Source organism: Rana temporaria, chromosome 1, assembly GCF_905171775.1.
Source record: "Rana temporaria chromosome 1, aRanTem1.1, whole genome shotgun sequence".
NCBI lineage: Eukaryota > Metazoa > Chordata > Amphibia > Anura > Ranidae > Rana > Rana temporaria.
The window spans coordinates 578,116,363-578,141,198 of NC_053489.1; the positions used below are offsets into that span (position 1 = coordinate 578,116,363).

The window sequence follows — 24,836 nt, forward strand, 5'->3', positions numbered from 1 at the left end:
AGCTGGTATCAGAAAATGCCACCTAGCCAAGCTAAGCTACCCACCTTCCCTAGTGCACCACTGCCATTACCCCAGCCCCCCCCCCCCCCCAACTTTGCACTTGACAGTAGTTTGCTCAGAAATTGTGAGATTCTCCTATACCCTGAAGAATAGGTTTTTCAGCTACTTCAGCACATTTTGCCTTGAATTAGCAAGCATTATTTTCCCCCGTCCACAAAGGTTCTGGTTTGAGTATAAGGACAATGAGGGCAGAGTTTGCAAACTGCTTCGTGCAAAAATAAAGTTGATGAGCATGATATGCTACAATGGAGGATTTATTTGATAACTAGCTTGCAGATTGCCAAGTAAATATGTTTGACCTTGCTGTGCAGGTGAAAAATAAAATATCTGTACATTTTTAGGTGTATTATGTGGTCACTATGTGACACTAGAATGTTTATGTAATTTAATAAATATATTAATATTTTACATGCGTTTGGGCATTCTGTCTTTTTATGTGTTTGTAAAATAAATGCACAGCCTAATATAGAGCCTCAAGCGGTCAGGATTCATGCCAGTGGAACACTTGTGCCTGTGCATCATTTTTGGCAGGCAGACTTCCTCAGTTGTCATTGACTGGACCCCAAGGAATGGTCCCTTCACCTGGAAGTGTTTCAAACTCCTCTCCTTTTGTGTGATCAGTTCACCCTGATCTATGCCTTTCCCTCATTAAAGCTTCTTCCTCATCTGCTCTGCAGGATTGAGATATAGGACTTACTGATGGTCCTTGTTGCACCAAACTGGCCCTGGAGAACGTGGTAACTGGATATAGTCGGGCCCTTGAAAGACTTCCCGTGGATTGTCCTGGATTGTCTGGATCTTCTGTCCCAAGGACCAGCTACTTGGTCACTGGTTTTAATGGCTTTGCTGTTGAAGTCCTGATTCTAAAGGGACGGGCCCCATCTGTATCAGTCATCCCTATTTTCTTAAAGGCTAGGAAATTGACTTCTCATAAAGCAACCTCCATCCCAAGAAATTCTCCATGAGATAAATCTTTTTGTTTCTCTAGTCTGGTCTGCACTAGCATTGGCCTTGAAAACCCTTATAATTCAGGTCACGACCTTGGTTATTCTTTTTCAAAGACCGCATGCCTGTAATTTATTGGTGATCGCATTCATGTAAGGTGACACTTACCTTGCTTTCCCTGTGCATTCTCTACTGGCTCTGTGTTCTCTTGGCTTTGCAAAAACCAACCTTTTTGTAATATCACTGTGTCTGCTCACTCACAAGGCTGAATTTTTCATTGCTATCACCTCTGTAAAGCGAGTGTCTTGCGTTAGCCGCCTTATCCTGTAAATCCCATCATGCCTCTGCCTCTTGGAGTCATGCCTGTGATTGTCAGGGTCTTGCAATGTCTCATGGGACTTGTAGTTTTACCACAGCTGGAGGGCCGAGGTTTGCAACCCCTGCAGTAATGAGTCCTTCCTGGTGTTTTACTGGCATTGGTGTTAATTTTGTCTACGGAAATAACCCTATTCTAAAATGCCACTAAAACAATTCAGCTGATAAAATACGAATAAAACTAAAATGTCTTTTAAGCAAGACTGTCTAATAATAAATTGAAATTTGACTACAAAATAAACACTGCACTACCACATAAGTAAGGGGCATCTACTAAGCTGCTGGAAGAAAAAGGCGAGGGCGTCAAGGAGACTCGGCTGATAGGATTAAGGGGCCGATCCTGGCCCCTTACCATGTGATCAGCTGTCAGCCAATGAGAGGTGATCAGGTGATGTAATTGGAAGATCGGTAATCACACTGATAGCGCGAGGAGGAAAAAAAAAGGCCGAACACAGGCTTCTTTCAAAGGAACATTGGTGCCCACCAGTGCCACCTATCAGTGTCCATCAGTGTTGCCTCTTTGGCATACATCAGTGAAGGAGAAAAATTACCTGTTTATAACAAACTATAAAACATTTTTTTGTGTTTTTCAAAACTTTTGTTATTTTATAATTTTTAAAACAAAACCCAGCAGTGAGTAAATCCCAATAAAAGAAAGCTTTATTTGTGGGGGGAAAATAAAATTTGGGTATAGTGTTGCATGACCGTGCAATTTGTCATTCAAAGAGTGACAGTGCTGAAAGATGAATAATGGCCTGGGCAAGAAGGTTGTTTAAGTGCCCAGTAAGCAAGAGGTTAACGTTTGACTTCTGTTTGTCATAAAGCTGTATTTTATGAAACATGGTTTTATTTATAAAGACTTTATACATCACAATGACTAAGGCCTCATTCACACGGACGGACCGTTCACTGAACGGCCACTCCATGCATCCCTATGGAGCGTCGGATGTCAGCTGAGACATGTCCGCTGACATCCGACCCTATCCAATCCGCTAAAAACAGACGTATGGGGGGCACGTCCCCATCCGTCCATGTGGATCGGATCAGGAAAGATCTAATGAAAACGAACATGCTGTCCGTTTTCATCAGATCGCTCCATAAGAGACAGCGGTGCCAGACAAGCCCCTCCCCGCTCAGTGAGCAGAGAGGAGCTTGTCATCCGTCGGCTCAGCGGAGATCTGCGGACTGATCTCCCGCTGAGCTGGCGGACTCCGTAGGAACGGAGTCCGCCTCGTGTGAATGAGGCCGAAGAGCCAGTTCACACTGCGGCGGCATGACTTTGGGGGTGACTCTGCAAGTCGTCCTGAAGACTACTTCAGAGGCTATTGGCAAAACTACTTCTGTATAGAAATCAATGAAAATCGCCCCGAGCCGCCCCCGAAGTCGTACAAGAACCTTTTTCTAAGTCGGAACGTCTTGCGTCGCTCCTATTAGAACGGTTCTATTGCATAGAATGGGGCGACTCGCCTGACGAGTCGCCCCAGTGTGAACCAGCTCTAAACCTGTGTCTGTAGTGTGTTCATACCTTAATACCATAAATAATATGTTGTTAAGTTTTTGCTCCAGGAGAATATAATGCGTTTGGAAATTCTAAAGAAATACTTAACCACTTGAGGACCCCTTCACGCCGATATACGTCGGCAGAATGGCACGACTGGGCACATCAACGTATAGGTACGTTGCTCTTCAAAGCCCAGCCGTGGGGTCACGGGCGCGCACCCGCGACCCTTGTCCAAAGCTCCGTGACTCGCGGACCCGATCACTGCTGGAGTCCCGCGATCGGTCCCCGGAGCTGAAGAACGGGGAGAGTCGTGTGTAAACACAGCTTCCCCGTTCTTCACTGTGGTGGCAGCATCGATCGTGTCGTCCCTTTTTTAGGGGGACACAATCAATGACGTCACACCTACAGCCACACCCCCCTACAGTTGTAAACACACTTCAGGTCACACATAAACCCATCAGCGCCCCCTGTGGTTAACTCCCAAACTGCAACTGTCATTTTCACAATAAACAATGCATTTTAAATGCATTTTTTGCTGTGAAAATGACAATGGTCCCAAAAATGTGTCAAAATTGTCGGAAGTGTCCGCCATAATGTCGCAGTCACGAAAAAAATCTCTGATCGCCGCCATTAGTAGTAAAAAAATATAATAATAAAAATGCAATAAAACTATCCCCTATTTTGTAAACGCTATAAATTTTGCGCAAACCAACCGATAAACGCTTATTGCGATTTTTTTTATTTTTTTTTTACCAAATATAGGTAGAGGAATACGTATCGGCCTAAACTGAGGAAATTTTTTTTTTATATATATTTTTGGGGGACATTTATAGCAAAAGTAAAAAATATTGCATTTTTTTTCACAATTGTCGCTCTATTTTTGTTTATAGCGCAAAAAATAAAAACCGCAGAGGTGATAAAATACCACCAAAAGAAAGCTCTATTTGTGGGGAAAAAAGGACTCCAATTTTGTTAGGGAGCCACGTCACACGACCGCGCAATTGTCAGTTAAAGCGACGCAGTGCCGAATCGCAAAAAGGGGCCTGGTCCTTTAGCTGCATTTTGTTCCGGGTCTTAAAGCGGAGTTCCACCTAAAAATGCCACATATAACATGTAATTTTTTTGGGGGGGGGGAGTGGGGGCTTCAGGAGAAGGGGACTTCCTGTCCCACTTCCTCCTTCTGCCGAGGGGCTGGAAAGGCGATTAGTTTAATCGCCTTTTCACATCTCCTCCCTGTAGGCGAGCGCCTGTCCAATCGGACGGCGCCGCGCCGCTTGCGCATGCGCAGTGGGTGCCCGACCGTGAAGCCGAAAACTGCCACTAAGGGGGGGCGAGGAGCGGAGCCCCGGCCGGCGCGTCGCTGGAGCCATGGAGCAGGTAAGTGTCTGTTTATTAAAAGCCAGCAGCTACACTTTTTGTAGCTGCTGACTTTTAATAAACTTAAAAAAAAGGTGGAACACCCCTTTAAGTGGTTAAATAATGCATTACATTTTAACTAAACCCATTTGATTTTAGTTGACTAAAATATGACTAAAGTTAAAACAATTCAGATGACTTGACTTAAATGGGGAAAAAACTATGTCCCGGATTCTTGTAACACTTACGCCGACGTATGTGTAGATACGCCGCGTAAGTGCACAGATGCGCTGTCGTATCTATGCGCCTGATTCCTAATGCAAGATACGCCTGAAATGTGGCTTTATCCAACCGACGTAAGTTTCCTACGCCGTCGGTGCCTGGGCGCATATTTACGCTGGCCGCTAGGCGTTAGGTCCGACGTGATTCTGAGCATGCGCACTGGGAAGCGTCCACGGGACGGCGCATGCGCCGTTTGTTCGGCCATTCATTTGCATGGGGTCATGGTTCATTTAAATGGATCACGCCCACTTCCTTCCTACTTTGAATTAGGCGGGCTTACGCCGGCCAATTTACGTTACGCCGGCGCAACGTTGGGAGCGAGTGCTTTGTGAATACTGTTCTTGCCTCACTGATTTACGTTGGCGTAGCGCATATGAGATGCGATACGCTGGTATAAAGATGCGCCGCTCTACGTGAATCCGGGCCTATGACTTTAACTAAATCAAAATTTGCCGTCAAAATTAACACTTACTGACAGGTTTGCCTTGAGGCCTAAGACCTTCTTCTTAAAGCGGTAGTAAATAAATTCTCAAAAATTGGGCTCCTGTAGGATAACGACATAATAGCACATTATGAAAGACTCGCCTTAGAACGAAGCCCTCCAGCAGTGCGCTGTCACGGCTCCCCAACGCTTCCATCTTCATCCAGTCTTATTATAGGCATACCTGTAGGTACAAGTAAGCCATGGGGGATTTACTACCACTTTAACCACTTATGGCCCGCATGTCGTTGTTTTACGTCGGCACTTTGAAGAGGGCTATCGTTGGTATGGCAGCAGCTAGCTACCATAACCTCAGTATCCTCTTCAGCGGACAGTCCGCTTTCAGATAAAAGTAGTCTCTGTGGCGGATTGGTGCGGAAGCGAACGCTTACGTAAGCAGCGCCTGCATATGAAAACGGTGTTCAAACCACACATGTGAGGTATCACTGTGATTGTTGCAGTGAGAGCAATAGTTCTAGTACTAGACCTCACCTGTAACTCAAAATGTGCAACCTGTAGAATTTTTTTTTAAACATCGCCTTTGGAGATTTTTAAAGGTAAAAGTTTGTCACCATTCCACGAGCGGGCGCAATTTTGAAGCGTGACATGTATCAATTTACTCGGCATAACATTATCTTTTTACAATATAAATAAAAATTAAGCTAACTTTTATCTTTTTTATTTAAAAAAAGTGTAATTTTTCCAAAAAAAGTGCGCTTGTAAGACCGCTGTGCAAATACGGTGTGACAAAGTATTGCAACGTACGCCATTTTATTCTCTAGGGTGTTAGAAAAAATATATATAATGTTTGGGGGTTCTAAAAAAAACTTCTAGCAAATTTTTATTTTTTTTTTATTTATAAACGCCAAATCTCAAAACGAGGCTCGGGTGGTTAAGGCGATTGCACTGCTTGATACTATATTTCTGCTACAACTCCTTTTTAGGCAAGGCCAATTCACTCTTTTTTTTTATTTTCTTTATTTCTCAAGATCCTTTCTGAAGGTCCCTGCAGGGAACACTCTGCTTCTTGCTCCACGATTTCCTGGTAGATTAGGTGTCTCATCATTCAAGCCCATGGTTTACCGGATAAGGTTTCATCCCTCCTCAGGCCTCCTACACACGACCGAACATGTCTGCTGAAACTGGTCCGCGGACCGGATTCCTGGGCTAGCAGACAGGTTTCCAGCGGACAAATGTTTCTTAGCATGCTAAGAAACATGTCCGCTGGAAGCCTGTCCGTCGGACATGTCCGATGGTTAGTACGACTCATCGGACATGTCCGCTGGGCCGAAATCCCTCGCATGCGTTGAAGTGATTGGACGCATGCGTGGAAGCATTGAACTTCCTGGGTCGCGCACGTCGCCGCCACGTCACCGCGTATTCTGTCCGCGGGGAATTTGGTCTGATGGTGTGTACACACATCAGACCAAAATCCGCCAGCAGACATGTCCGATGAACACGGTCCGCGGACCGTTTTTATCGGACATGTCTGGTCGTGTGTACGAGGCCTAACACAGCACATTTCACTAGATCTGTTAGTGCTTTATGGGCTTTTCAGCATGAGGCGTCTGCTTCCAACATTTTCAAGGTCACCACTTGGTTTTCTGTTCACATGTTTGTTAAAGGGTCACTAAAGGAATTTTTTTTTTAATCTAAATAGCTTCTTTTACCTTACTGCAGTCCTGGTTTCATGTCCTCATTGTTCGTTTTTGCTTTCATATTGCTGTAAATCCTCTCTGTTCTGGACACTTCCTGGTTGTCTGTTTCCTGATAACCACAGTACTGGGAGATTTCTCATGGTGGTCACTAATCAAGGAGGTGTTATTACTGTGTGTAAAACGAAACTGGATTGGTGCTGAGGAGTTTTAGACAAAGTATCACTGCTCTCTATTGGCTGACTGCCCTCTAGTGGCTCTCTGTACATCAGAGAACTAGCAAACAACAGCAAAAACGAAACTACACTGCAGGCACATTATATGATTGTTTTTTTATCAAGTTTTAATCATTTTTAAAAGGAATCAGTTAACTATTATGTCTCTATGCCCTGTAAACAGTAATTTCAGCTAAAAAATTTTTTTCCTTTAGTGACCCTTTAAGGTTTACCAGGAAGATCTTCAGGCCTCTTTTTGGTGAGATTTACCTTCACTTCCTAACCTAAAACAGGAAGTGAGGGGAAATCCCTGCAAAAGAAGAGACTCTTTTGGAGCTCCCCTAGAATTTTACAGGTCAGAATAAAGCTCTGTTTTAGTTGTCGCAAAACAGGTGCCCCATGAAAAGATTTCCCTTCAACTTCTGCTCTGGTGACGTTTGTAAAATGTTGGAGAACGGAAAACCCAACTGAATTTCCAACACTATATTTTTTTTCTTTTCTTGATTCTAATTATTTGCTGTGAAAAATGGCTCCACTTTTCCTAGCTTTGGTTTTTAGAAATCCTGTTTTCCAGGCAGACCCAATTGGACCACTGATTGTTCTATATGGGGAAGCGAATGTAAATGGACAAGTCTGTTTACACCCGCCTGCATCCTATCTAGGTCGCCAAAAACAGACGGATGGGTTCTCCATTGGTCTCGCCCAGTCTTTCTCAACCTTTTTCTCTGTCAAGGCACCCTTTAAAATTTTACACAATCATGAGGCACCCCATTCTAAAATGGGGGGGAAAAAAACACTAAACTAAAAGTTTTCCATAAAACAGTGTGCCCCCAACATTTAGATATTATTTATTCTTAAAAATTTGATTTTGCACATTGGTACTGGCTAGCATTCCAGCTTTTCTCTTCCCCAGTTTCTCTCATTCAGTCAGCTAACGTGACCCCAGTGTTGACAGAGGGCCAGGTAAGGGGCAAAAAAGGATGTCCTCAGGCGCCTGACCTTCTTATCAACCTATGGCATTGTCCGTTTTTGGGACACCAGCAGCTGGCCAACACAATGCCCAATGCAATGCTGTACATTAGAGCTGCACGGTTAATCGCGAAGAGTCGAAATCACAATCTTTTTCCCTTCCCGATCTTCAAAACCGCATGTCGCAATCTTTCTAACAAGTGCAGAGAGTTCTCACAGCTGGAAAAACAAAATCCAGGCAGCCTGCCAAGTTTTAATACAACATGCAAGTGGAAACAAAGTATCTTTTCGTTCTTTTATCAAAGGAAATAACTCCTGCGTGTAGAAGTGTAATCTTTTAGAGACCAAACCCTTTCGGACATTCTTTGCTTACAAATAAAAAATAATTTTTTGCTAGAAAATTACTTGGAACACGGAAACATGATATATATTTTTGACATTCTTTGCTTACAAATAAAAAATAATTTTCTGCTAGAAAATTACTTGAACACGGAAACATGATATATATTTTTAGCAGAGACCCTAGAGCAGTGATGGCGAACCTCGGCACCCCAGATGTTTTGGAACTACATTTCCCATGATGCTCTTGCACTCTGCAGTGTATTTGAGAATCATGGGAAATGTAGTTCCAAAACATCTGGGGTGCCAAGGTTCGCCATCACTGCCCTAGAGAATAAAATGGTGGTTGTTGCAATATTTTATGTCACCGTATTTGCGCAGAGGTTTTTCAAACGCAATCTTTTTAAAAAAATAAATACACTAATTTAGAGAAAAACTAAACGGAAAAGTTAGCCCAATTTTTTGGTATAATGTGAAAGAAGATGTTACACTGCGAGATTAATGAGAGAATCGTGATCTTTATTCTAAGCAAAAAAATCGTGATTTTCAATTTAGCCAGAATTGTGCAGCTCTACTGCACATTAAAATCCTGTGACTGTGCAACAGAAAAGGCAGTCTTTATACACCTTTTGGTTTGTTTGACACTTTTTGGGCATTTTGCCAAGGCATGCCAGGACACCCTGTTTGAAAAAGGCTTGTCTAGCGGATGGGATGGAAATAGACAGACAGTGCGTTTCCATCTGGCTGCCCCATATTGACCGGCGTGCTGTGCCCGTTTTAGCTCTGCATAGTGGTGTGGAGCAGACACATAGCAGTCATCCACTGGCTCAGTGGCAATCAGCTGACGGATCCTCTACTGAGCAGGCGGATCTACTTGAGGGAGTCCACCCCGTGTGAAAGGGGCCTAAGTGTTTCAGCTCTCAGTAGCGTACAATGACACCATATATATAATTGTGCTGAGAGAATGCTACATAATTGGTTGTGAGTAATGTTGTGAGTACAGTGTAAAGAGTCCTACCAAGACGCATTTCATCGACCAATCATCATCCATAGCAAACCTAAAATTGGCATACGGGTCATTCAGACCTTTCATATCTCTGCTGTGCAATGTAATGTGTTAGAGAAAATGATAAGGCTTAGCATAACACAACGTTACGTGTAACAGCTGCTACAGTTGGAACATGTTCCCTAGCTACCCGGGTACATTTCTTATTCATTATGTGGTCCTGGCAGAAGGCATCTGTTTAGTCTGGGTATACACTGATGAGTGTTCATGCTGACTACAAATTGTCATTTAGATTTCAGATGCCTTCCTAATAGCACAGGTTGCAAAATAAAGGCAGGCAACTGTTTGCACGTTTATTTTGCTAGTTTTCTTGCAAAATAGTTCACGCTGTGTAACAGTAGCCTTATGACATCTGTCTGGGCATTTAAAACACATTGGCTCTTTCAGTGCATCCAAGAACAACAAGCAACTTCACAAACAGAGCTTCTAAACTTTGATTCCTGTTTGAGAGCAGTAATAACAGGCCAATTTACACGTCTCCATGTACAATAACACAAGCGCTAACCCGCCCACCCATATAGAAGTGTGGGGTTTTGTTAGTATTTACCAATTCAGCCCCAGAAGAATTGGCTGCCCAATGACCGGGCCATTTTTTGCGATTTGGCACTGCATCGCTTTAACTGACAATTGCGTGGTCGTGCAACGCTGTACCCAAACAAAAATGATGTAATTCCCCCCTCCCCCCCATAAAGAGAGCTTTATTTTGGTGGTATTTTTGTGCTATAAACAAAAGAAAAGCACTAATTTTGAAAAAAAAAAACACTATGTTGTACTTTTTGCTATAATAAATATGCCAATTTAAAAAAACAAAAAAATGTTTCCTCAGTTTAGGCCTATATGTAGTGTTCTACATATTTTTGGTTAAAAAATCACAATAAGCGTATATTGATTGGTTTGCGCAAAAGTTATAGCGCCTACAAAATAGGGGGTCGTTGTATGGCTTTTTTTTAACTAGTAATGGTGGTGATCTGTGACATTATGGCGAACACATTGGACACTTTTGACAGTTTTGGGACCATTGGCATTTATACAGCAATCAGTGCTATAAAAATGCACTGATTATTGTAAAAATGTCACTGGCAGGGAAGGGCTTAACACTAGGGGGCGATCAAGGGGTTAAATGTGTTCCCTAATGTGTGTTCTAACTGTAGGGGGTGGGACTGTCTAGGGGAAGAGATTGATCGGTGTTCATACATATTATGAACACACAATCAGTATCCTCACCCCTGAGAGAACCCAGATGTGTGTAATTACACACACACACACACACACACACCTGGTCTCACTCTGTAATGAACATTCGCGGGTGCCCGGCGGTCATCACGACCGCAAGGCACTCGCATTGGCTCAGAGGACATGGCACGCTCGCTGCTGGAGGCGCCTTAAAGAGCCGACGTACAGCTATGACGACTCGTGCAGGGAGACCAGCCTGCTGCAGTATAACTGCGGCGGCTGGTCCGGAAGCAGTTAAAATTAATATATAGACCAAGGTTTCTCAACCTGGGTTCCTCCAGAGGTTGCTAGGGGTTCTTTGAACAATTTTGGACTTTCAGATAAGTTCCCACTGACATTAATATTTTTTAGCTATCTGTAAAGGGGTAATTCTTCCCACTGACCATCACACTAATGTTTCATGAGTTGCAGATGTAGTCATTTTTAGCCGGGGTTCCTTAATGCCGCGTACACACGATAATTTTTAAAAAAAACGTTTTTTTTAAACCTGATTATTGTTAAGTCGGCCTTGCCTACACACGATTGTGAAAAAAAAATGCTCTAGCAAAGCGTGGTGACGTACAACACGTACAACGCCACTATAAAGGGGTATAAGTACCATTCGGATGGAGCCACCCTTGGGGCTGCTATTGCTGATTTCGTGTTAGTAAAACTTTGGTGAGAGACGATTCGCGCTTTTCAGTCTGTTACAGCGTGATGAATGTGCCATCTCCGTTACGTACGCTAGTTTTACCAGAACGAGCGCTACAGTTTCATGACTTCTAAGCATGCGTGTTATTTTCATGTCGTTAAAGCCCACACATGACCATTTTTTACGTTAAAAACGAAGCGAAAATTTAAACTTGAAAAGCACCTCTCATGCCTCCTTAGACCCTTTTTACACTGGGGCATTTTTCGGGCGCTTTAGCGGTAAAAAAAAAAGCGCCTAAAAAGAAGCTGCATCTGCAATCCCAATGTGAAAGCCCGAGTGCTTTCACACTAAAGCGCCTGAAAAATGCCCCAGTGTGAAAGGGGTCTTAGCGTTAAAAAAGCGCCTGAAAGAAGCTGCATCTGCAATCCCAATGTGAAAGCCAGAGTGCTTTCACACTGAGGCGCTGCGCTAGCAGGGTATCAAAAAAAGTCCTACAAGCAGCTTCTTTACAGCGCTTTAGGAGCGTTGAATACACCACTCCTAAAGCCCCCTTCCCATTGAGGGAGCTTTTTTTTTTTTTTTTTTTTTAATGCCAAAGCGCCTGAAAAACGCCCCACTGTGAAAGGGGTCTTAGCGGCGCTTTACCAGCAGTGTGAAAGGGCTCTGAAAGCACTCTGGCTTTCACATTGGGATTGCAGATGAGGCTTCTTTCAGGTGCTTTACATGCTTTTTTTTTAACGCCAAAGCGCCTGAAAAACGTCCCAGTGTGAAAGGGGCCTTATTGTGAAAAGTGCTTTGACATTGGGGCGGTGCACTTGTGGGACGGGAAAAAGTCCTGCAAGCAACATCTTTGGGGCGGTGTGGGAGCGCCGCAACACAGGCATTTTTAACCCTTTCTTCGGCCGCTAGCGGGGGGTTAAAGCACCCCGCTAGCGGCCAAAAAGCACCGCTAAAATTACGATAAAGTGCCGCTAAAACTAGCGGCACTTTACCGCTAACACGGCACGGCCCCAGTGTGAAAGGGGTCTTGACCTTATCTAAAAACAGATCTGTTTATTCTAAAATGCACACAAAGTGTTTTTTTTTCCATAAATTCTTTATTATATTACACTTTATTTAAAATGTATCCGTTTTGTTTTAGGGGCTGTTGGGCATCATGGAGACAGTCTAGTGGAGAAGATCTTGTCTGTTCTTCCCCATATTCCTGGACAAACAAGTGATGTGATGATTAACATGGATGAGCTCACAGACCTGCGAATTGATGGTGAAAATGAGGCGATAATTGCCCCTGGATGCTTGTCACAACCACAGTAAGCACACAGCTTTATACACATTTTTATTATGGTTACATTTGAGGATTTTAGGAGTTGAAAGAATTATTGGGGTGTGATGTTCATCCACATCTCCTCCATTCACAGCACACCTTGCGTTCTCTGAAAAGATGTTTTCTGAATTGTGAGGTCAGGCACTGATGTTGGACAAGAAGGCCTGGCTCGCAGTCTCCACCCTAATTCATCCCAAAGATGTTCTATCTGGTTGAAGTCAGGACTCTGTGCAGGCCAGTCAAGTTCCTCCACCTTAAACTCGCTCATCCATGCCTTGCTTTGTACACTGGTCAAAATCATTTGGTGGGGGGGGGGGGAATATGATGTGAGGTTGTTTCTCTTTCGTTCATGGATGGACACAGCCTTAATCTTGACATAGTGGGAAATAGCCTTCCTTTAGGAGTGACTAGGCAGAAAGTGTTAACAACTTCAAAGCTGAACAGCCCCGCCCCAGGGGGCGGTCCTACTGACTATATCCCTTCAGCCTGCACCAAGCAGTTCAGTTTTTTTTCTGCCTAGTTAAGGAGAAGACATGGCTCCCTTCAGGCCCATAGGCTTGGAGGCTTTTAGTTCAAATGTATTTTTGTATTTTTTATTTATTTAAGTTTTTAATCATTCCTGTGATCTTCGATCAACTGCCGACTGGGTGACAGGCTGGATCCCAGATCCTTTTAGTCCCCCCAGGTTCGGCCATTGAGCATGTGCCGACCATAGCTACGCACTGGGACGTCCACTACAGGCCCGTCGCTCTACGGGTGGCCGGTGAGCTATACGCTCCAGGGCTTGCATAAGGACCGATCTGCAGTGCCGAGTCGCAGTAGCCTGGCCGACAGTCACCTCCTTTACCATGCGGTAGATGCACTGTCCAGGATGCTTCCAGCATAAACCCACTGGAAGGGTAAGTAGTTACTACCTTGCTTGAGCAAGAAGACAGAGTTGGGCATCCCTGGAGAGGTGAGTAAAGGGCTCTATATTCCATTCTCCCCTCCCCTCCTCCCTAGGCTCCTTGAGCTAGCTGCTGGGGCGGGGGTTCCCCTGGGGAGCTTCACCTGGGGGGAACCAACTACGTTCACTAAAATAGTGTATGAGTGCCAAAAGAGATTGCTTACTTGTGTCCTGCTTCATACTGTCGGCGGCCATGTTTGGTGTCCATGCTGCCTTTCTTTACTTGCAAGCTGATTAAAGCAGCAGCCTTATTAAATAGCAGCCATTACAGCAGACCGACAGACCCTAGATCTGTTAGTATTCAGCGGACAAGAAGCAGCTCAGATAAGAACGGCACCGTACTACTGGTTCCTGGGTGGTGAATCCTCTGGGGGGGGAACCCCTCATCTCTGCTGCAGCTAGGAGGGTGGGTTATTGTACCTTGTTTGGAAGTCCCTGTGTCAGGCGTGTGGGCAGCATGACGTCAGAAACAGACGTTTTTTCCCCTGAGACACCTGAGCTGGCAATTGATGCCCCTGCACCCGATGTATCGGTGGACGCTATGTCGGCAATCCTAGATGCCTTTGTTGCCAAGGTGGAAGCAGCGCGTGGGAGAACGGGGGCTAGGAAGCGCCCCCGCCATCTGCTGGGGACAACTCATATGTGGAGCCAGCTAGGGCTCATGACCCTGACTTTCAGGTATCTGACAATGCGGATCAAGGTCGCACAGACAGGGGCGACCTCGGACCCAGGTCAGCACGCGATAGGGCTCTAGTAAGTGACCTTTTCACCGCAGTGCGAGATACTAGAAAAATAGAGGGGTCTGCAGAAGCAGCAGACGCGCCGGTCCCTTTTGGTTTCCATAAGGCAACCCGCACGGCTAAAGTGTCTCCTTGTGTGTCTTATATTAGACAAACTTTTATACAAGGAGTGGGATAAACCAGATAACCACCATACCAGTGGAGGGGGCTCCCGCCTTCAAAGACTCTGCAGACGAGAAGGCTGAGGCGATCACCTGCAACCTGTACACGGTAGTGGGTTCAGCGGTACGCCCAACCATAGTTGGGTCCCTGGTGTCTCAGACACTCACGGAATTGGCAAAGATGCTGCTCAATGGGTTACAAGCACGTCCGGCTTTTTCGAACGAGGTAGCCCTAGCTGACCAACTAGTACAAGGCCAAAAATTCATTTGTGAATCAGCCTTGGACACTATTCCTCTGCTGGCCAGAGCTTCAGTTCAGGTTAAAGAATATTTTGGTTAAAGAATTGGTCGGCGGACCAATCTTCCAAAAAAGCCCTGATGGGACCTGTCCCTTAAGGGCTACAGACTCTTTGGAGCTTTCCTGGATGACATTATCAAAGATGCCACAGAAGGTAAGAGCACACTGCTCCCACAGTCCAAAAAGGGGAAGGAGCCACGCCCTAGGCAAGGGCCCTTCTTTATTGCACACAAGCGTTTTTTTTTCGTCTGCCCAGTACGGCGGGTAAAAGACCACAGGCCGATAAAGCTCCTGCTCAGGGACAGAGACGTCGCTGGTTTCGCAAACCCAACAAACCTGCAGACAAAGCTACGTCCACATGAAGGTTTTCCCCCACCCATCTCTCGGGTGGGGGGGCGAATTTGCGACGCGGTGGACATCTCAGGTCCCCGACCCATGGGTTTGCAAAGTAGTATCTTCAGGGTACAAGATAGAATTTTCTATCTTGCCCACCAAACTGATTTTTTCCCTCCAGCTTCAACCGACTCGTCGGGAAGCCCTATTTGGGGCAGTTTTAGACCTGCTAAAACGCGGGGTGGTTATTTCTGCCCCAGTTCTGGAATGGTTTCAGGGGTTTTGCTCCAATCTGTTCATAGTACCAAAGAAGGAGGGCGTACGCCCAATTCTGGACCTTAGGGCCCTCAATTGCTTCGGGAAGGTACAAAGATTCCGGATGGAATCGGTTCACTCTGCCGTCACTGCTGGGGGACTTTCTGGCATCCTTGGACATCAGGGATGCCTATTTACATGTCCCCATATGCACAAAGCATCAGAGATATTTGCGGTCGGGGAAGACCACTATCAATTGTGGCTCTCCCCTTTGGCCGGGCATCGGCACCAAGGTGCTTGCCCCAATTCTTGTCCTACTAAGACAATGTGGCATCGCTATCGTGGGCTACTTGGACGACCTGCTTCTGAGGGCCGCTTCGGCCTCAGAATTAGAGGTGAGCGTGTCTATAACCTGTCAGACCATCAGACACTTTGGGTGGCTACTGAACATTCAGAAGTCGGTAATGGTACCGACTCAACGCCTAGTATATCTGGGATTGATTCTGGACACCTCAGAGGCAAAGGTTTTCTTCCCTGTGGAAAAGTTGCAGACCCTTCGGGCTTCGGTGTGGCAGTTGACATCCCAGAAATGGTCGTCACTCCGCTTTTGCATGCGGTACCATATGCGCAATCTCACACATGAGTGCTACAGAAGGAAATTCTGTCCAGATGGGACAAGCGCCCATCATACCTGGATTATCAAATCCGGGTGAGCCACTTGGTCAGGACCTCCCTTTTTTGGTGGCTGACCTTACTGGCACTTCTGTCCGGAAAGTCCCAGGATTAACCCTTTAGGTTCCACATTGAGTATACCAAGCATGCTTTACTGCATATACAGACTGATTTTTACTCTTGCAGGTTTAGTAACACTTTTAACATGAACATTTTTTTCAGTATTATGTAAATGTGCAATTTCTTTGTTGGACATAAAGGAGGGTGGGTGGTAAATAGATGCTGATGTTTTGGGCACTGGATCACAGACCTGTCTGCTCACATGTAAATTGGTAAGTGAGCTGTGTGTTCTTGGGTGTAGACCTCTCTGTTGGCAGGGATACTGAAGAATAAGTGTCTTAACTGTGGAGTAAACCTCTCTGTTACCTGATTTACTGGGGAGTAGGCTCTGTGTATTGGGGTGCAGACCACTCTGTTGCCACAGATACTAGGGAGTGATCTGCGTGTACTGGAGAACAGATTTATCTGTTAGCATGAGTACTAGGAAATAAGCTGGCTCTGTGCACTTGTGGAAGAAACCTCACTGTTGGTTGTTATACTAGGAAGTAAGCTGCGTGCAGTGCAGCAAACCTCTCTGTTGGCTGAGATAGTGAGGAGTGAGATGTGTGCACTGGAGTGTAGACCACGTTCTTGGCAGTGATTTGTGTGCACTGTGGAGCAAACTTCTCTGCTGGTTGGTAGAGCTGCTCGATTCTGGCCAAAATGAGAATCACAATTTTTTTTACTTGGAATAAAGATCATGATTTTTGCGGCGTAAAATCTTTCACTATACAAAAAAATATTTGGGCTAACTCTACGTTTTTTTTTTTTTTTTTATTCATTTAAGTAATTTTTTTCCCAAAAAATTGCGTTTGAAAGACCGCTGCGCAAATACAGCGTGACATAAAATATTGCAACAACCACCATTGTATTCTCTAGGGTCTCTACTAAAATATATATATAAAACTTTGGGGGTTCTAAGTAATTTTCAAGCAAAAAAAATATTTTAACTTGAAAACAACAAATGTCAGAAAGAGGTTTAGTGTTTAAGCGGTTAAACTTTCCTAATTTAAATATAGAAGTATATTCCTTTGTTGTAAAAGACCAATTGTTACAATGTTTAGACTTAACATTCCACTGATAAAGAAAGTTGTAATACTTGGCAGACTGCCCTGATTTGTCTTCTTTTCTTTTGACAGCTGAGAGCAGAGAGAATCCTCTGCATACAAAAGATTGGAAAAAAATAGTGATAAAGGTTCTTGACGATTAATTGTGCAGCTCTAATGGTTGGCATACTAGAAAGCAAGTTGTGCACACTGTGGAGGAAACCCCTCGGTTGGCTGGGATAGTGAGGTGTGTGCCCTTTCTTGGCATGGATACTAGGGAGTGATCTGAGTGTACTGGGAAGATGGGGAATTAACGCTGGTTTCATATTTATACAGCATTTACTGATGGCAACATTCACAACAGGGCTGGTGCAAGGATTTTTGACACCCTAGGCAAAACCTAATTTTGCCGCCCCCCCATTAGCTCCACCCCTTTTGCCCTGCCCATGTATGCGGCGGGGGTGGAGTTTTTTTGTGTCACCTCTCCACCTATTTCCTCAGCCACCTGCGCCTCTGGAACCGGCCTGAAGACAAGGAGTGGCAATACAGCACCCCTTTGCAATACAGTGCCTGCTTTACATCACAGACCTCTTTGCATCCAAGTTCCCCAATGTCATCAATTACCTCTTTCCCCCATTACATCAGTGTCCTCAGCCTCATTCCTTGAACCTCAGTCCCCTCCACAGCCCCTCTCTCTGTATACCAGTCTCCTCCACAGCCCCTCTCCCTGTATAATAGTCTCCTCCACACAGCTGCCCCCCTCCCTGTATAATAGTCTCCTCCACAGCTGCCCCCTCCCTGTATAATAGTCTCCTCCACACAGCTGCCCCTCTCCCTGTATAATAGTCTCCTCCACACAGCTGCCCCTCTCCCTGTATAATAGTCTCCTCCACACAGCTGCCCCTCTCCCTGTATGATAGTCTCCTCCACACAGCTGCCCCTCTCCCTGTATAATAGTCTCCTCCACACAGCTGCCCCCTCCCTGTATAACAGTCTCCTCCACTGCCCCTCACCCTGCATACCAGTCCCCTCCACTTCCCCTCACCCTGCATACCAGTCCCCTCCACAGCCCCTCTCTCTGTATACCAGTCTCCTCCACAGCCCCTCTCCTTGTATAATAGTCTCCTCCACACAGCTGCCCCCCTCCCTGTATAACAGTCTCCTCCACAGCCCCTCACCCTGTATACCAGTCCCCTCCACAGCCCCTCTCCCTGTATAATAGTCTCCTCCACACAGCTGCCCCTCTCCCTGTATAACAGTCTCCTCCACACAGCTGCCCCCTCCCTGTATAATAGTCTCCTCCACACAGCTGCCCCCTCCCTGTATAATAGTCTCCTCCACAGCCCCTCACCCTGTATACCAGTCCCCTCCACAGCCCCTCTCCCTGTATAATAGTCTCCTCCACAGCTGCCCCCTCCCTGTATAACAGTCTCCTCCACACAGCTGCCCTCTCCCTGTATAACAGTCTCCTCCACACAGCTGCCCCCTCCCTGTATAACAGTCTCCTCCACAGCCCCTCACCCTGTGTACCAGTCCCCTCCACAGCCCCTCTCTCTGTATACCAGTCTCCTCCACAGCCCCTCACCCTGTATACCAGTCCCCTCCACAGCCCCTCTCCCTGTATACCAGTCTCTTCCACAGCCCCTCTCCCTGTATACCAGTCTCCTCCACACAGCTGCCCCCTCCCTGTATAATAGTCTCCTCCACAGCCCCTCTCCCTGTATAACAGTCTCCTCCACACAGCTGCCCCCTCCCTGTATAACAGTCTCCTCCACAGCTGCCCCCTCCCTGTATAACAGTCTCCTCCACACAGCTGCCCCCTCCCTGTATAATAGTCTCCTCCACACAGCTGCCCCCTCCCTGTATAATAGTCTCCTCCACACAGCTGCCCCCCTCCCTGTATAATAGTCTCCTCCACACAGCTGCCCCCCTCCCTGTATAATAGTCTCCTCCACACAGCTGCCCCCTCCCTGTATAATAATCTCCTCCACACAGCTGCCCCCTCCCTGTATAATAGTCTCCTCCACACAGCTGCCCCCTCCCTGTATAATAATCTCCTCCACACAGCTGACCCCTCCCTGTATAATAATCTCCTCCACACAGCTACCCCCCTTACCTCACACAGCAGGTAGAAGACAGAGCATGGCATGTCCGAGCAGAGGGCGGGAGATGTTCAACTCTCCATTTAACAGAGATGATTTGTTGCTAGGACCGCCCCTAGCAACCAATCACAGGCTTTTTAACTTAAAAAGTTTGACAAACTCCTGCCTTCTGCTCGTACATTGTGTCTTCTCAGCTCAGCGAAGCTGGCCCCCCTACAATCAGCACAAATAAAAACTCAAGTGTGTTTCTTTAGTGCTACGTTTGTGCTGTTTTGTGCCGCAAAAATTTACGTTTGTGCTGCTTTTATTTTGAAGATATTAGCAATTGTTTTTTCCAGACTATGACATCACACAGCCCCCCTACAACCCCAAATGACACAAAACTGGTCTCGTTGGTTAGTGCTACGTTTGTGCTGTTTTGTGCTGCTAATATTTCCGTTCTATCTTTTATCGTTTTTGCGTTATTAATGACTTATTAAAGGTCACCAAAGGTCACACAGCCCCCCTACAACCCCAAATGACACGAAACTGGTCTCGTTGGTTAGTGCTACGTTTGTGCTGTTTTGTGCTGCTATTATTTCCGTTCTATCTTTTATCGTTTTTGCGTTATTAATGATTTATTAAAGGTCACCAAAGGTCACACAGCCCCCCTACAACCTCAAAATGACACAAAACTGGTCTCGTTGGTTAGTGCTACGTTTGTGCTGTTTTGTGCTGCAAAAAAAATTATTTGTGCTGTTATGGTTTTAAAGTTATAACAGTTTATTTATTTTTTTCAAACCCCACTCACTTTTCCCACCTTACAATCAGCACAAATAAAAACTCAAGTGTGTTTCTTTAGTGCTATGTTTGTGCTGTTTAAATTTCCTTTCTATCTTTTATCGTTTTTGCGTTATTAATGACTTATTAAAGGTCACCAAAGGCCACACAGCCCCCCTACAACGCCCAAATGACACAAAACTGGTCTCGTTGGTTAGTGCTACGTTTGTGCTGTTTTGTGCTGCTATTATTTCCTGTTCTATCTTTTATCTTTTTTGCGTTATTAATGATTTATTAAAGGTCACCAAAGGTCACACAGCCCCCCTACAACCTCAAAATGACACAAAACTGGTCTCGTTGGTTAGTGCTACGTTTGTGCTGTTTTGTGCTGCTATTATTTCCGTTCTATCTTTTATCTTTTTTGCGTTATTAATGATTTATTAAAGGTCACCAAAGGTCACACAGCCCCCCTACAACGCCCAAATGACACGAAACTGGTCTCGTTGGTTAGTGCTACGTTTGTGCTGTTTTGTGCTGCAATTTTTTTTATTTGTGCTGTTATGGTTTTAAAGTTATAACAGTTTATTTATTTTTTTCAAACCCCACTCACTTTGCCCACCTTACAATCAGCACAAATAAAAACTCAAGTGTGTTTCTTTAGTGCTATGTTTGTGCTGTTTAAATTTCCTTTCTATCTTTTATCGTTTTGCGTTATTAATGATTTATTAAAGGTCACCAAAGGTCACACAGCCCCCCTACAACGCCCAAATGACGCAAAACTGGTCTTGTTGGTTAGTGCTACACTTGTGCTGGTTTGTGCTGCTAAAAAATGTATTTGTGCTGTTATGGTTTTTAAGTTATAACAGTTTTTTTGTTCTTTTCAAACCCCACTCACTTTGCCCCCCCCCCCCCCCCGTACAATCTGCACAAATAAAAACTCAAATGTTTTAGTGCTATGTTTGTGCTGCTAATATTTTTATTTGTGCTGCTATGGTTTTTAAGATATAACAGCTTGTTTTTATTTCATAACAACCCACTCACTTTGCACCCCATGTTATTAAATCTTAAAAACAAACATACTATTTGTTAGTGCTACGTTTGTGCTTTTTTGTGCCATAAAAATACAAATTTGTGCTGCTTTTATTTTTAAGATATAAGCAATTCGTTTTTTCCCAGACAATGACACCACCCTGCCCTCCTGTCCCATACCTGGTTAGTGATCTCCTGGTTAGACAGCAGCAATTGGAGCACAGCAAGGTATGGGTGCCTGTGATAAGTCCAGTAGACTGCGTGGTGGCAGCAGAACCGGCTGGTGGCATATAAGCTGGCACTGAGCTTGGCTGGCAGCATACTGTGGGTAAGCAGCTGGAAGCAGGAGACAGGTGAGACCTTGCTGGACTGAAGAGCTGTAGCAGGCTTGATGAGCAGGATGCATAATGGTCCATAATGGTCGGACAGATCAGGCATAGACGGCAGACAACAGGATAGTCAGGTCAGAAGCCAAATCAGCAACGGGAGTTAGATCAGGCAAGAACAGAAGGCAGAATCCAGAGACAAGCCATGGTCAGGGCAGGTAGCAGTCAAACTCCATTTTGTTTGTTTGTTTGTTTTTAAGATTTAATAACATGGGGTGCAAAGTGAATGGGTTGTTATCAAATAAAAACAAGCTGCTATATTTTAAAAACCATAACAGCACAAATAAAAATATTAGCAGCACAAACATAGCACTAAAACATTTGAGTTTTTATTTGTGCAGATTGTACAGGGGGGGGGGGGCAAAGTGAGTGGGGTTTGAAAAGAACAAAAAAACTGTTATAACTTAAAAACCATAACTAAAAATTTTAGCAGCACAGACCAGCACAAACGTAGCACTAACCAACGAGACCAGTTTTGTGTCCTTTCGGGGTTGCAGGGGGGCTGAGTGACCTTTGGTGACCTTTAATAAATCATTAATAACACAAAAACAATAAAAGATAGAACATAAATTTTAGCAGCACAAAACAGCACAAACGTAGCACTAACCAACGAGACCAGTTTTGTGTCATTTGGGTGTTGTGGGTGGTTGAGTGACCTTAACGATAAAAGATAGAAAGAAAATTTAAACAGCACAAACGCAGCACTAAAGAAACACACTTGAGTTGTTATTTGTGCTGATTGTACGGGTGGACAAAGTGAGTGGGGTTTGAAAAAACAAATAAACTGTTATAACTTAAAAACCATAACAGCACAAATAAAATTGTTAGCAGCACAAACCAGCACAAATGTAGCACTAACCAACAAGACCAGTTTTGCGTCATTTGGGCGTTGTAGGGGGGCTGTGTGACCTTTGGTGACCTTTAATAAATCATTAATAACACAAAACGATAAAAGATAGAACATGAATTTCTTTATCGTACATCACGGGACACAGAGCGGCATTCATTACTATATGGGTTATATGGAGTACCTTCAGGTGTAGACACTGGCAATCTCAAACAGGAAATGCCCCTCCCTATATAACCCCCTCCCATAGGAGGAGTACCTCAGTTTTTACGCCAGTGTCTTAGGTGTTAGTCATGGTTTAGCTTGCCTCCGCATCCTTGGGATTAGGTGAGCTACCGGTTCTGTCCAAAAAAGCCTCAGCGCTAAAGTGGTCAGTAACCGGACCCCAAACCCTTGGGGTATAGCCCATAATGCTTTTCTTTTTAGAGAGCTGGACCCTGGGCCCAGAACTTAGAAACCTTTGCGTACCTAAAGTTTTCTGTTGCCAGGGTGCTATATGGGCCCAGGACAGTGGATCCTTCATAGGAACCCAGGGCCTGAAGGTCTAGACATCCCCACGGAGATGGGGGAAGATTGGGCCTCTTGCTTGGCAAAGTCCTGCGGCATGGAGCAGGTAAGTGAGGGGAAAACTTGCGGAACTTGGTTCTTAGCAGGTTTTTTTCTGGGGGGTCACAGGGGACATGCCTAAAGTTATGCACTGCATCTGGCAAACTAGTCACATATCATAAAGATAGGATGGCTCTCTATGTATTATTCCCCATAAGATGTGACCTCCCTTGTAGTGTTGGAAAAGCATTGAGTGGGGCCTGTGTTATATAAAAATATATGTGTGTGTCAGAGAGCTTTGCTTACCTGCAGGCCTCCAGGCGATGCTCCATTCAGTCTTCCTCCTCAGAGCCTGCAAGCAGGCAAAACGCTGGCCTCCTCATGGTTCCAGGCTGCAGGCTGCAGTTTGCTGGAACAGAGAGGTCCCTTCCTCCCAAAATCCCCCCCCCCTCCCCCTGTCGGGAGGGGCATTTCCTGTTTGAGGTTGCTGGGGGGGAAGGGCGGGTCAGTGGCTTAAAGGAAGGGGCGGCCCTTCCTTGTTTGTTCCATCAATACTTTGGAACTGAGGAGAAAGACCAGAGCGGCAGCACGGGGCGCCGAGGACACACAGTTGCCAGAAAGGATATTGCAGTCTTCAGAGGACTGTTTTGTCAAGCCTAGAAATAGGCTGTTTCTTTTCCATCTCATAGTTTTTCTTTGCAATACTACTCAGGGGGACAGAATGTTTTTTCTTTCCTGGATTTGAAACAAAAACGGAAAAAAAAAAAAAAAAAAAAAAAAAGTCATCTAGGGGAGAGGAAGCATTTTTTTATCCCCCAAACAGGTGTTTGGACAATTAACTTTTATAGTTCCAAATACCAATAGGTAGCAGGTGTACCTCGGTATTGTACCATGGTATGCCGCTGTTTTCCCTACAGGGAGCCTTGGGGCCATCGGGATCTGGGGCTGGAGCTGACGCGGGTCAGTCCAACCCTAAGATGGTCACGGAGGAGGTATTACTCACCTCTTTAAAAGAGATGCAGAAAAGCATGGGAAAAATGATATCCGCAGCTATGCGGGGCAGTAAGCGGAATAGATCTCCGTCGCCCGAGCGCGGACCCTCAGAAGAGGAGGTCCATTCCTCAGGGGAATTGGACGACCTCTTGGACACGGACCAAGTAGGTTCAGGGATCGAAGACCCGGATACAGAGGAGTCTGGGGCAGTCTCCCTGAGGGAGAGCTGGTGGATTCAAGGATTGTCGGACTTGGTCCATAGGACATTCAACTTGCCAGTACCAGATCTCCAGGTATCGACGGTTTCAGCTTTGGGCTCACTGAGGGCGCCTCAAAGCAATGCTGTGTTTCCGATCCATCCTCTATTAGAGGGAATTTTGTTCCAAGATTGGAACAAGCCAGATAAGATCTTCTTACCACCTAAAAGGTTCTCTGTCCTATATCCTATGGAAGAAAAATTTTCCAAAAGATGGGCTACTCCTGCAGTGGACGCAGCCATCTCATGTGTTAACAGATCGTTAACATGCCCTGTAGAAAACATACAGGTGTTCAAGGATCCAGTTGATAAGCGCTTGGAAGCACTACTTAAGAACTCCTTCACTACTGCAGGGGCAGTAGTACAGCCAGCTGTGGCTGCGATTGGGGTCGCTCAAGCATTATCGGATCAATTTAAGCAGATGCTTAAACTTATTCCGGCCCAGCAGGCAGAAAAATTTTCGGATGTCCCTAAGGCCATATGTTTTACGGTAGACGCAATCAAGGATTCTATCCAGCAAGCGTCACGTTTATCGTTATCCCTTATCCATATGAGAAGACTCTTATGGTTAAAAAGCTGGGAGGCTGAGCCCCCATGCAAGAAGCTCCTGGTAGGGTTCCCCTTCCATGGAGGACGACTCTTCGGAGAAGACCTAGATAAATACATTCAGACCATTTCAAACGGCAAGAGTACTCTCTTGCCAACTAAGAAGAAGGTTCAGGGACCTGCGTTTAAACGACAGTATTCCCCTGGGCAGGGGCCCTCTAATGCCAAGCAGTATCGACGGCCTCCTGCAAAAGCAAACTTCGGCTTCAACAGCAGATCACAAGGACAGGCTGTTAGAGGCAAAAGGCAGTGGTTTCGCAAACCAGCAAGACCAGCCCCCAAGCCAACCTTATGAAGGGGCGCCCCCACCCACGAAGGTGGGGGGAAGGC

General features: G+C 45.3%; 1 protein-coding gene across 1 annotated transcript in view; it reads left to right on the forward strand.

Moving 5' to 3' along the window:
- SCFD2 (sec1 family domain containing 2) overlaps window positions 1–24,836 on the forward strand; it is a 653,104-nt gene that overhangs the window by 9,680 nt on the left and 618,588 nt on the right. Inside the window, exon 2 of the mRNA XM_040334879.1 lies at window positions 12,250–12,418. Coding sequence (XP_040190813.1) covers window positions 12,250–12,418 — 169 coding nt within the window. The remainder of the gene's footprint in view (window positions 1–12,249; window positions 12,419–24,836) is intronic.